The following is a 14,141-nucleotide window of genomic DNA, read 5'->3' as shown; positions in this document are numbered from 1 at the left end:
TTTTTGGATTCCTTTTGGCTCCTAGAATAACTGTGCAAATTTTAAGCTCGATCGGAGAAACCATATTTTTGCGCCCACGGTTTAATGTTTACATGGTATTTCGCATTAGAAAATTGTTTTTTACAAAATAATTCTTCCAAGAGTCGCCCATTCCATCCTAAAAAAAATTCGCTGCAAGATTTTTATAAAAAGTCAAGGGAATAAAGTCTCGACGACCGCGAAACGACACTTGTGATAAATTTATTATGCAAAAACCAACTAATGCTCGAAAGGATAATGAAAATTTAAATTTTCATAGAATCACTGCTGTGATTGGTCGAATTATATACTTTTTTTAAATTTCCTCTTATTATGTACAAATAAAGGCTCAATTTATCTCTCAAAACTCTTATGAAGTGACCAACAATTCTGATCATTTATTTGGACACAATAAGAGAAGGCCAAAACAAAATTACATATAATTGGACAGCCAAGAGCATAAGCATTTCTCGTAAAAAGCACACAACGATTTATTTTTAGGAGGTTTTCCATACGAAATGTAAACTTTAAACAGCGGCGCAAAAATATAGTTTCACTTATCGAGCTAAGAATTTCCACAGTTGTTCTAGGACGCAAATCGTACCCAAAAAATTGCTCGGAGCAGGAATCTAATTTTTGTCCCATCCTAATGGTCAGTGCTGTAAATTTAAGCTCTGCATTTTAAGACATATAATTTTCATATCACACGTACCATCCTGTTGTGTTATTATTGCTATTTTGCAACTTCCTGAATTAGAAGCGTCTATTTGGAAAACCACCTGCAAACATTGAAAGCATCCATTTTTTATCGTTGTATTTTAGCGAATAGAATCGGTTTCAACGAAGCAAGATCAATGATCTACTGCCACTCGTCGCAAAAACTTCCGAATGCAGAACACGGAAAACATTTACATTAGAAACAATGCTGTTCACACCTTCCTGTCAGAACTTAAAACAAACAAAAAAATCGCAACAATATTCAATGTTTCCCTGAGTGCGGTCATAGAATAACTGAAATAGGTTCAAACCAATCCAGTCAAGTTTTTGTTGCGCAGCGCCATATGCATAGTGGGAATCCAAACCGTCAACTGTGATATGTTGCAGGCCTCCAGAGACCCAGAGTCGTGCGCATAATCGACACGGAACGAAAACATTGCGATGTTCATTCCCCCGCCATTCTGGGGCCGATTCCGGTTCGTTTTGGCACACGTGATTAAAGCCCCAAAGAACCACGAGACGAGATGATCGTGAATTTGTGTTTTTTTTTTCTCACTCCGCTATATCCACAAGATAGGTCTTATATGTTTTTGCCTCCGCATCAGCCAGCCCACTAGAAGAGAGCCACGCGAACGCCACCATCGAAACACCCCACATCTGACCTCAGTCGGCGCTGGGCAGATTGACGAAAGAGAGATGATCGACGACGGCGGCGGTTGACCCGCGCAAGTATGGTGATCACGTTCATTATCTGACCAAGAATATGCTGACAAAAACAAGCTCGCTGGCTGAGCCGTAGGTGCTCTCAGGAAACCTGATCTCGAAATTTACGGTTTCGTTCACTCTCGTTCTCAGTGCAAGGCGTCGTCGCATATCTGTTTCTCTTCTACTAATATGTCACAAGTGCGCGACATTGTGGGGACGACGCGGGTTGGGTTTGTTGGCGTTTCATGATTTTTTATGCCTTTCGAGGACCTCCGCTTTAGGCTGAGAAGCTGTGAGCCCAGGTGAGAGAACGAGAGACTGGCGTAATTCCTTAACGATCGCGGGCTCGGTTTAGGCGATTTTCACTATAAAAGCTAGTCAGCCTAGACACAGAACGTCAGTCAATTGTTGTACACCGCAAGTGTTCGCATTATTAAACAATCTTTTCTAAGTCAACTTGTTAAGTTAACAAAACCGCCAAAATGTACAAGCTGGTGCGTATCAATTCAACAGTTCAGATTTAAGTAGTTAAGAGTGTCCGGGTGTGTGTTTGTGAGATTGCTAATTACTACATCATGGATGGACTTTTGGGATTACAGAATAAAATCATCAATGAAGTGGAAAGCTGTTACTGATCAAAGTTTGAAACCTCGTTACAGTTTGTTTTCTCCTGCCTGATTGCCGCCGCCGTCGCTGCTCCCGCTCCAGGTGTTGTACTTGCTAGCCCGGTTGTTCATTCCGCCCCAATCGTTCATGCTGCCCCAATTGTTCACCACGCACCCGTTGCCGTGAGCCACTCCTCATCGTGAGTTGTCATTTTTTCTGGATCACCGATTTCATCCCTAACATTCCGTGATTTTCTTTCTATCACAGCCACGTCGTGCACCACGCCCCAGTCGTCAAGACTATTGTAGCCCACCCCGCTCCAGTCGTCGCTGTCCACCACGCACCACTCATCAAGACCGTCCCTGTTGTCCACACCCCAGTGATCAAGGCTGTCCCAGTAGTGCACCATGCCCCAGTGGTGACCAAGACCATCGTCTCATCCCCAGTGGTTCACTCCGTGCACCCAGTCCCAGTCCACAGCCCAGTCCTCATCCATCACTAGACGCTACTCGGGGTATCCGTCAAGAAGTTCCCCCTTTGAGATGTAGAAACAAACAAAGACTAGCATCGAATACTCTCCATTCAAATCTGCGATTAGTATTGTACATAGATGAAACCAGTACTGTGTCCGTTTTTTATACACAACTCCAAGAACAGATTGAGTCTAGTAAAACAATGCGATAAATAAGAAAGAAGCAAAATGCAATAACACAAAATACATGCAACTTTGTTCAAAAAGTTAAACATTCATTATTATTTATTTGGTATCTCTTCTAAAACATATTGGAAATGTGAAATGCGAGAAAGTAACGTTGAGTTTTGCTTCCACGAAGGCCAAAAGCCAACTGGCTTTACCATCTTTTCCTACTCTTACTATGAACTCTAAATTAAATTATGATTAAGATCCCAGGTCGGTAAATGCCAAATTCTCATCTTCACGCGGCTCCAAAGATGGCGTGGGGTACATTTGTACCCCAGTGCAACATTATAGGGTTAACAGCAGGATGCATTTTCATCAGACTTTCATGCGTTCGAATACTATCGAAGTTATTAGACAAACTATATTTGCGCTTAGATCTAATAACTAGTGTTGAGAACAAAATTTAAAATTTTCTGAAAAAGCAAGTGTATTTGAATTCATCTATTGAAACCAAATGCTTGTACCTTTCGCTGTACATTGTACAAAGCATACAAACTGTTTAAATGCCTCAGTAAAATTACATTTTAATCGACAGAACCCTTCATGATCGCATGTATTAGCCCAATCAATTCTCGCAAGGACGCCAGCCTGCAGTAAAAGGGCAACTACGCCCTTCACAATATCATGTTTATTTATTGATCGTACTGTAGACGCAGGGCAGTGAAAATCGAGACAAAGTGAACAGCAAATATATTATCGCAACACATTATTGTTAGGACAAAATCCTCATGATATTTTTGTTGCTAACGTGAAACAGCAGAGAAAAACTTGATAATCTTATTACTAACAAAACGATAATCCTAGCAAGCCGAAGCCAAAGAATTACTCTTCCGTTCGATCATGCTTATACAGGGTGAGGTAAAATTATCTGTAATTAATGTTAATAACAGTCTTGTTCAAATAGCACATTTGGTTTTCCTAAAATAAACACACACACAAGCTGCAACATTGTTCTTCAGAAGATGCTGGTACACAAACTGGACGATTTTTACGCCTAGGGGAAAGTGGTCGATTGCCGGCACCCCTATGACACTTTTGACAAAAATCAGATATGATTATTCTGACAAATTTTATTTAAGTGTTTTATTGGCATATTATTTCCAAAAACATCATTCCTATTTTCTATTAGTTGGTTTTCTATATTTTCCTATTCTGTTATTTTTGGTATTTTCGTATGGAATAACAATTTGTTTCCTTTTGCCTTTCTCCGATAGAAAGGCTATGCAATCACTCTGAAAGCCAACCTTTTAACCGAGGCCCGGAGGGCTGAGTCTGTTATACCATTCGACTCAGTTCGTCGAGTTAGGCAAACGTCTGTGCGTGTGTGCGTATGTGTGTGTGTGTGCGTGTGTACGTATGTATGTGACCAAAAATAAGCACATCGGTTACTCAGAAATGGCTGAACAGATTTTTTCAAACTTAGTCTCAAATAAAAGGTACCCATAGACTGCTATTGAATTTCATTCTGACTTCCAGAGTTACAGGTTGAAGAGTGGGGTCACGAATGAAATTCCCATATAAATCGGAATCAGCATGGTATCTAAAAGATGCAAAATTTTATAAAATGTGTTCGAAAATGTTTGAATGTATAGTTTCAGCTCACTGATGCCCAATCAAACCCACGTTGACCACATTGGACAACTTCGGCGGAACTGGAAGCTTCGGGAAAGTGGTTATTCCTGAGTTGAATTGACATCTGCTTCTCAGAAATGTCTAACTCGATTTTCACAAAATCAGTCTCAAATGAAAGCTAGAATATTCCTATTGAATGCTATTAAACTTCCTTTGAATCGGAACTCTGGTTCCTGTGTTACGGGTTGAAGTAGGCGGCCGCATACGAAATTCCATTTAAACCGGTAATCAATATATGTATAAATGATGCAAAAATAATTAAAATGAGTTACAAATTGCTTGAAATTATTGGCCGACACTCTTATACCATTCGACTCACTTCGTTGAATTTGGAAAAAGTGTTCATTCGTATGTGGTCAAGGCTTCTGTCTGTCACGTTACATTTTTACGCATATTTCATTAGATAAGTCAGCAAAAACGATAAAACCAGATTCTATCCCAACTGAACATTATTAAGGTTACTTCACCGAACATTTTATCTACAGAAAGTTATTTTCTATCATGAGCGGTTTTCGTGTTATTGTCATTTTAATACGTCTGTCACGTTACACAATTTTCGCAGTGAGTTTGGAGGTTGTCCGAATAAATTGAAAAAGTCTGTTCCGTTTGGCCCCCAAATTTGCATGAACACAGCTTTAAGTTGAAGCTTAGAAAACAAGGAAGAGTTTGAAATATAGTTTTCCTGAAGAAAAATTTTGTTTTCGATTTTTTGGAGTATTCTCAATGATCTGTCACGTTACAACCAGAATCTGTCACGTTACAGATCTATATTTTTATTGAAGCAAGCATATCGAGACAGTCACGCACAAATCATCCTCGGTCTGGGAACTGAGTATTAACGAGAAATTTCATGTTTATTTTGAAAAACATATTGGTTTTGATGAACAAACGTGAATAACTTATGGAAAGGTCGTAATTTCACAAAGTATTATATTATGTCGAAAAAAATCTAAAATAACTCAAAAACATCTGCATTTTGAAGCACAATTTTTCATGCGAACTCTAAATTAAAAAAACAATTTTGAAATACATTCTATAACTAAATTATTTAAAGTTAAAAAATTAAATTAAAATTAGAAAAATTAAAATTTGAAAATTAAAGGAATTTTTGAAATATGTTAAAACTTTTCATTGTTATTTTCTCCACAATGCAATTATGTTTTAAACAAATTTTATTTGCAATTAAATTTTGAACGTGTTATGTTTTCGCGTTTGGTATCTGTGAGTTATTTATTAAAAGGGCATATTTTCACTACTAGATGTTTTTGTTGAAGAAAAAAATCAAAAGATTTCGGAAAATTTTTCTTAAGAGCATTTTGCTTCGAAATTATATTTAGTATTAGTATTGTATGAGAAAATTATATTTACGACTGGCAAATACTAAGAAATTTAGAAGTATACTTGAAGTTAAAAATGCTACCTTACTATTAACTTCCTAATAATGTATTTACAGTTTCTTCAATTTTTAGGTTATCGTTAACAAAAAAATCATTGCTTTTTGTAATTGTATTTAATAACATTTTTTTGTTTTCTTGTTGAAATATTTCACCAAAAACTATTCACACAGAAGAATTGATTCCCTAGAACTCGCTATCATGTAGCTTGGCTACACCAATGGCGATTTTCGAAAAATATATTTTGAAAGTAGTACATTCAAGATCTGATACGCCCTTTTTAAATATCACTCTTGAATAAAAATTCTTTGCTTAATAATGCAAAATGCTTAGTCTTCCATAAAGATGAAACGTAAAAGGTTTCATCAGAATCGAAGATGGTCACCATTTTTGACGTAATTGAATCAAACTTGATGGAATTGCTTCACAGTAGAAAACATCTGTCACGTTACATAAGATCAACTGTGTTTCCACAAAAATGAATAAAGCTTTAAGGTTTTCACAATACAATTTCAAAAAGTAGACTCAAAATAGTAAGAAAAAATATAGGTTAGACATTGTATGCATGCTTTTAGTGTGGTCCACAAAATTTTTTCGAATTTTTGATCTGTCACGTTACAAGTTATATGGTTTCCATTACTTCACAATTGAAAATAAGCATTTATCCATATTCATCTCAATGTTTCAAGCAATATCATCAAATTTAAATTAGACTACGATGGAAAAATGTGGTTCCAGGCAAAAAGTTGAAAATATGGATTTTGTGTACATTTTTATCTGCTTACGGTCTTTTAGTCATTTTCAGGTCATGCAAGTAGCATCAACTAACTTTTATAAATGACAGACATGGAATTTTTTTCTGGGCTCACCATTCATATTTCTTAATATTAGAGGTTATATACATACGGAAAAGAAACAGTTTGATGCAAAATTTGACAAAAAAAAATCGCCTGTGGTTGCCATTTTCGGAGCCTTGACCAATGACCATGTGTGTATGTCTGTGTGTGAACATCGGTTACTCGAAGATGACTGAACCGATTTTCTCAAAACAAGTCTGAAATGGAAGGTATAATATGCAGTTTGGTGTAGTATTGCCCCCCACTTGCCCTAACACCTCCACCTTTTATCATCCCCCCTTCCCTTGGCCACCCCCGCACTCGCATTAGGGCATAGCAATAAAAAACTCATTTTTGAAATCTCAAAGGCCTCATATTGTGATAAATAGCAAATTAAGCTCAGATGCCAAATTTCATATCATTTGGACAATTTTAGACCTCCGCCCACTTTGCTTCAAGTTTTTAACATTGGTTCCATGGGAAAATACAGTGTGTCCCATATTTATACGTTCACCCTAATTTTTTAGAATAACTTTTTTCTATTCAAACAAACTGCATCCTTCCCAAAATCTACCTTCCCTCATCAATTACACCCCCCCACACACCCCCGAAAACTACTTTAAATTTGAACTAATTTGAAATTTATTAATAAGTTGAAACCCGATAACCGTCAAATAAAAACATCCTCTTCAACCGTCAAATCAAAACGCTTGACATCAAGGGGAAAAAAGACCTTTCGCAAAGTGCCGCCGACAAAACAACACGAAACAGTGCGATCGAAACACACTCACACAAGTGAGCACATCTATGCTGCTAGAAGTGGAAATAAGGAGGACTGAAGAGTGTAGTAAGAAGAGGAAATGTGAGGATGGGATCAATACATGTTTATTAATTTAAGTAGCACACATTCTTTTGATTTGAGTTGGTGCATTTTGTCCTTAGTGTTTGCGTTTGGATTCGCTTTTGGTAGTTCTGCTCTACCCGCAGCAGGAAACCCGCAACATATGCACAAATTCAAAAATTTTGAAAAAAAACAAGAAGTGGATAAATAAAACTCGGCAGACTAATCACAAAATTGAAGAAATTAAAAAATGTTGAGAAAAAAAAGATAAAAATACTGAAAAACGGCAAAAGCAGTAAAAATAAATAAAACAAGCGGAGAATATCTATAAGAAAGTAATCAAAAGTTTAAATACAATGGGTTAACTTAACAAAATGATATGCGAATAATAAAAAAAAAAACAATATAAATCGGAAGATTTAAGACAGGAAAAAATAGATTAAATGCCAAAAATGAGCTGAATTATACAAAGGATAAAAATGAATAAAAATAAAATATATTTGAGAAGTTTAAAATGTGGATAAATATGAAAAATTGAGGAAAATAGAAAGAAATGAAATGGAAAAAGGGAAACATGAAAAATGAAGTAATTTCGGAAAATTAACAAAAATCAGTATATCGAAAAAGCTAAGAACGTGACAGTGCCGAAGAAATGAAAGAAAATTGTATAAATAACTGAAAAAGTGAAATATGAATGCGGAACATAATACCGAATGGAAATAATTTAAGGATGGGAAGAATAAAGAAAAACCTGTTTTTAATCCACCTAGCGGTGCAATTGTGCCTTTCTCATTAATCCAAACTACACGGAAAAAAATTGTTCCCAAAATCGTGAATAAAGTGCCGTGAATCCTAGAACAATCTCGTTTTTACGTTATGGAAACAGAACCATGAACAAAAATCATGTGTTTTATGGTTATGTTCAATTTCTCTTCAGTAACGCCCGCATAACGCCTATTTTAGTGGAACTATTTGTTTTGTTTTGTGAACTTCAGTCACGGTTTCCGCCAAGTCATTTCTAATGCGATTTTCAGTACGCGAGCTAGTTCACAACTTAATGAACATTATTCATTAAAGCAATGGTTGACTTATGTTATGGAGCCTTAGTTCACAAAATCAAAATATTCTGGCTATGTTCTCGTGAACTATTTTACGAAATTCAAAATTGTATTTATGAATCCATTTAATTCTCGTGAACTAATTCATTATCTCTAGTATATTAGGTACGATCCAATATCCGTGCTCGTGAATTAGTTCACGAAATCATGAAATATAATTCATGTATTCTTGAACTGGTTCATGATATCTAGTATAAAAAACAACTCACTTTCGTTTTTGTGAGTTAGTTCGCGAAATCCTTAAATATTATTCGTGTATTCGTGAACTGGTTCATGATTCCTAATACATGATTTACAATTTGTTTTGCGTGCTGATGATATTTAGAAGATATCGCTAATCATACATGCAACATGATAATGAAATTTTCCCGTGAACTCTTTCACAAAATTTGGAATCATTTTTATTCCATGCACTGTTTTATGAAATGTTCAGCTGCTAGCGACCATAGTAATAGACACGAGCATTAGATATAAAAAACTATTAGAACCTCGAACATCGTTATTCGTTTGATATGGTTAATGGTGATGTCTGGATAGAAAACGAAAGCTGTGCTGAGAATCCTAAATAGTGAGGGTGATATAATTCACAGAACAAGATATCGCGAATCAGTCATATTTTTATGATCCAGTTCATATTGTCTCGTTATTTCGAATAAAAAACCGATAGCAACCAAAAAGCAACCAATTAGGCGAAGAGAATTTACGAATACTATAGTAAAACTGCTGATATCGTGAACATTAGTCATGTTACCCTTCGTGTAAAATTTGAAAGTAAGTTTTAAAATAAAATATTACGATAACTAGAACAGAAATTACGAAAATCATGACCAAGATCCTGAAATAATGAACTAGAATTACTCTATTAATGACTTAAATATTACGATAACATGAACAGTAGTTATAAAAATCGTGACTTAGATCCTGAAAACACAAAAATGAATCACTCTACTCATAACTAAAATATTACAGTAACATATTCAGTACGATTTGCACATACATACAATGGATCGACAGCCACGAACTTGAGAAGCTATGTGTAGTAGCTTAAACACTCGAACCCAGCAGCGAATCCAGGAGGAGGGTTCGGGGGTCCGGACCCCGCCAAAAATATTTAACTTGTTAAGAAATTTAAAATTAGTTTCAATTTTGGAGTAGTTTAAAACTGAAAATCATTTCGAGCCAATTTTTTCATTGGTTTATCAGACCAAGGAATGGAGGGAGTGGTGACACAAGACCTGGAAATGCGCAATGCATTCGAGCATTGTTCGGGAAAAACCCAGACTTTTTGACTAGTATAAGTTATTCTAAGGACTAATGTTTTCAATAAGTGTAAGAAATGTAACTGTCGTTTTGAAATAACAGCAACAAGTAGCAATCTAAAATTAACTAGCGTTACGATCGACGGGCATCTAGTTTGATGATTATTTGTAGCATATTTTCAGTGAAATGTATACATAGCATAAATCGAAATCAATATCTAATGCCACTTTCGTTATTGACAATGCACTGCACCGGTGAAGTCGATCTTACATTATCTCACTCAAACCAGGGTGCAATCTGTCTATCTCTTTTTTGCATCTATGTCTATGTATCGCCAGGTGGAAACGAAAGCGCCATAATAAAACTGGCGTAAAAATGTAAGATATTTAATCGTGTTTGATTCGAAAATTTGTTCCGCGTTGTCTGTCGAAATAAAAGGCTATGAGCAATAGGATATAATCATCTTATTTCTATATGTAACCAGAGATGAAAAATAGTCTGATTTGCAATGAAAAAATAAAACCATTACGAAGGACCAACATTCGTACTTCGCTTTGGAATGCGTAAGCATGATGAACGCACAGTCCTCCGTCTTTTCTCAATGTTCTTGCCATCAATGTAATGGTCAGTAGGGGCAAGCGGGTATGTAATCGATAGAACCCGATTGGGCTGCCTTTATTAAAAATTTGCGAATCATTGCGTCATCAACACACTGCATCAATAAATTTAACAAATTTCTAGAACTAGTCAAAAAAATTGCAGTCAGTTATTATTTCTACTTCCTGGAAATCTCTCAAAATTATTCAACATTAGCTACTTCAGCTAATTATTCGCTAGCTACTTCAGATTATTTCAAAATGCTTGATGGAAGTGGCCAAAATCTAATACACTGTCTGTGCTAGTGATAATAGATGTATAATATTATAAATAGTTTTGTTTTTGTTTCTATTTTTTATTTTTACTTATTTCACCGTGCAGTATTAGTATAACGAATTCATCATAATCACTTTCGAATTTTTGAAATTGTTCTTGAATAAATGTCTTTAGCAATGACAGCTATCATTTAATATTTACTAATATGCACAACACAACGTACAATAACAATCTTGCCTACTCACGAAATTATTCTATGTAAACGCAGACAAAATCCTAAATGACTTCTTATTTATCGTTCATGCCGAGAACTTACTTCTAAAATTAATCATATGCACAGCAACTACATAACAATGCGACACAAACAACTGCGCAATGTTACTCTGCAATGTAGCACGCACTAAATCTGACATAATCTGGACACCAAAATCAATTCTATACAATTGGCCAAACCGAAATGTTTTCTGTTTCTTTATTTTATCAATGTTTCTCAAGTCAGTGATGGATGCCATATCCCACCTTCTACTAGTTGCATACAATCAAAAAGAAACCTGCATTGTTATGACTAAACTAAGCGATAAAAATCACGACTTGCTCTGATTGATTACTTCTTTGACCAATTTATCGCAATTCACGCATCCCAGTCAAAAAGGGCAAGATGCTGGCTAACGAGGGGCTATTTGCCAACTCGTATGCGCTAATTGCCCTTCAATTTGCCAGCAAATTGCTGGCAATTTAGGGGCTATTTCAAATGCAACATTTGGGCGATTTGCCGCTGTCATTTTTTTGCTGCCCTACCCGCTCTTAAATCGCCCACGGAACGCGCCATTTAATTGCCTTTAATTGCCTAATATGAAAATTAAAAATAATACTTATTTTCGGATTCATTATATACTCACATATACTTACCAGTATACTAGGTAATCACCACCAACTTACAGAAAGAATCAAAGGTGAAATTGGTATTGCACACCAAAACTTATCACAATCTGACGTTTATTAAGACTTTTGGTCAGAGATATTGTCCACTATACTTACACACGATTCCACAATTTTCTACATTCGTTGGCTACATGAAGTGCACTATACAAACAAAATACAAGTGAGAACACACCAATTGTTCAAAAAACAATTTTAAGCTTAAGCCAAACATGAACCGCCATGTTTGAAAAACGCAAAAAACAACCAAGTCCATTTCAGCCGCCAGAAAATTTGTCTAAGTATTGAAATTGCCTTTAAGTTGCATTCGCAAATTGCATTTGTTCCTAGGGGCAATTAGCATAGGCGAGTTGAGTCAAACGTCAAACTTTTTAAATCGCCTGACCATGTTCGTCCGCATTTTTTTGACAGGGATGGTGCTCGCAACAAAATCTGTTGAAATAATGGTTGCCAATGTCCACAGAGATTTTTACTATTGATTACAGAATTTCGCGACCATAAATCTTGAATTCGGAACAATATATCGATGTGATATTCCCTCTATCGGATTCCCCAATCTCTCAATTAGGGAATTAAGTATTTTGGTGTGGATCTGAGCTGCCGTTTACTAGCTAGGGCGATCGGGACACAGCGCTGTCCTGTTTTACCATACAAAATCAGAATTTCGGATTTTGACTATTGATGTTCAAATTTCGCGAGAACACGCCGGGACTTATACTGAACCAATCTATGCGGAAAAGACCTAAAAAATTGCGTAATATACTAACTTAGGGAATGAGTCATTCTGGAGAAGAAATTTGCTATAGTTTTTGTGCAAAATGAGTTTAACCAGCACAAGCTCCGGCATTGCCTTAATGTGACAGGAATATAGTGCATTTTCTACTCCAAAGCATATTCAAGTGTTCAATACATTATGAGCAATTAATATAATTTATTGATGATTTAATGAACTAAAAGTAAACCAACGAATATGAAAATAAAACAATGGTTCTTCTTGCTGACATGACTGCCGACGATTGGTAACTGGTTTTGAATTCTTCTTGCAAATTGTATGTTCTCAATCCTCATACATAATTCAAAAGTCATCATTCTCTCAGACCAGACCATGCGCATTCCTCACGCTCATTCAATTCCCAGTAAACTTATTTCCTAGTTGGTTAAGTAAACACTAAACAAACAAAGAAATTAGTTTGCTCAATTTAAAGAAATGTCAGCTCGATTGGTAAAAACAGGCTTATACGTGTTCCTTACAATGCCATCAAATCAAAGAACATTTAAAATTACATACGACAAAGTATGTGCAATTCAGAATATAACGAAATGAAGACTGCTTAATTATTTGCCTTAAAATAGCTTAGCTGGTGGATTGGAAGGGAAAAATACCCTAAATTCTTTGATTACAGAAACCCACTAAATTATGACTTTTTTAAAGTCTTCACTATCAGAATGGCATGACATTTGGTTTAGGGGTTAAAACCATTCTTGTCCTCTAGATAGAATTATACTCTGAGGCCCTCAACATGATTGACATTTATTTACATCCCTGTAAGGTTTGCTGAGCTTTTTATGTATTTCGCAATTATTTTTACTGGATTGACAGATATACACTGAAGACCCGTTTTTATCAGCCCCTTTGGTATATCTTTGGTTGACAAATTGGAGGCAATGACAAAACATATCTATTTATTTTCTTTTATTAACCGAAGCTGTTAATATATTCAACATTATTTCGTATACATAGCCTCTTAAACCTGGCTGGTTAACGAAATCGGGTCGAAAGGCTGACAAAATTAGGGGCTGATAAAAACGGGTTTTCACTGTACTCGTTTAGAATTTGTAATCTTCTGTGAGTGCACTCTGTTTGACAAAACTGTAAACTGTTCATCTCGAGACTTCTCTAGGGATGCCTTACAAAGGTAATAAATTGAACATCTTAAATGGTCGATTTCGATGTGAATTTTCCAAAATCAATCATATTTCCACGGAAAATCAATTGTTTTCATCCAATTCGATGTTCAACTACATCAATTGACGATGACCTTCTCAATCAAATGCCCATGAATTCTCTAATCATGAACTTGCGAAAATTTAATTCAAAACGCTTTTAATCCACCTAACAGTGTGATGAGACATTTCTTATAACTCTTATCACTCTCTTCGGATATTATATCATTTGAGAACATTTAGAAATTGAAGCTTTGCGATTTTTTTGATAACACATACTACATGGGATAGTGGCAGGACTTAGAGAATCGCTCAAATCAGCATAGGACAACATCAGTGCTAGAAATCTCAAACCAAATCAATGGGAAAGCGAAAAAATGGCCCATAAAATAGACATACAAACGAATTATTGCTAATGCTCTGTTAATAAAATATCTAAATTCCTCAATCAATGCATTGTGGTGGGAAAACTGAATTTTCCTATATTGCACTGAGCCAAAAAAATCGAATTTTTTTTGAATCGATTTGAAGTTTATACTTTACTCAAATTTTCAACGC

The 14,141-nt window shown here is 35.7% G+C and overlaps 2 protein-coding genes across 3 annotated transcripts in view; both read left to right on the top strand.

The window, feature by feature from the left end:
- The window catches only part of LOC131683879 (neuropeptide SIFamide receptor-like), a 622,586-nt gene that overhangs the window by 523,035 nt on the left and 85,410 nt on the right, over positions 1 to 14,141 (top strand). The window lies entirely within an intron of this gene.
- LOC131683881 (pupal cuticle protein G1A-like) lies at positions 1,823 to 2,790 on the top strand. Its single transcript, XM_058966254.1, has 3 exons — positions 1,823 to 1,934; positions 2,100 to 2,245; positions 2,314 to 2,790. The coding sequence occupies exons 1-3, from the start codon at positions 1,923 to 1,925 to the stop codon at positions 2,546 to 2,548; spliced, it is 393 nt and encodes a 130-aa protein (XP_058822237.1). The 5' UTR covers positions 1,823 to 1,922; the 3' UTR covers positions 2,549 to 2,790.

Source organism: Topomyia yanbarensis, chromosome 2 (assembly GCF_030247195.1).
Source record: "Topomyia yanbarensis strain Yona2022 chromosome 2, ASM3024719v1, whole genome shotgun sequence".
NCBI lineage: Eukaryota > Metazoa > Arthropoda > Insecta > Diptera > Culicidae > Topomyia > Topomyia yanbarensis.
This window is presented reverse-complemented; position numbering and strand designations above follow the sequence as displayed.

What these genes read in the sequence shown, in the direction of transcription:
- LOC131683881 (XM_058966254.1), top strand. An exon ending in GCCGTGAGCCACTCCTCATC is followed by an intron (nt 2,246 to 2,313) that starts GTGAGTTGTCAT and finishes TTTCTATCACAG; the next exon opens with CCACGTCGTGCACCACGCCC.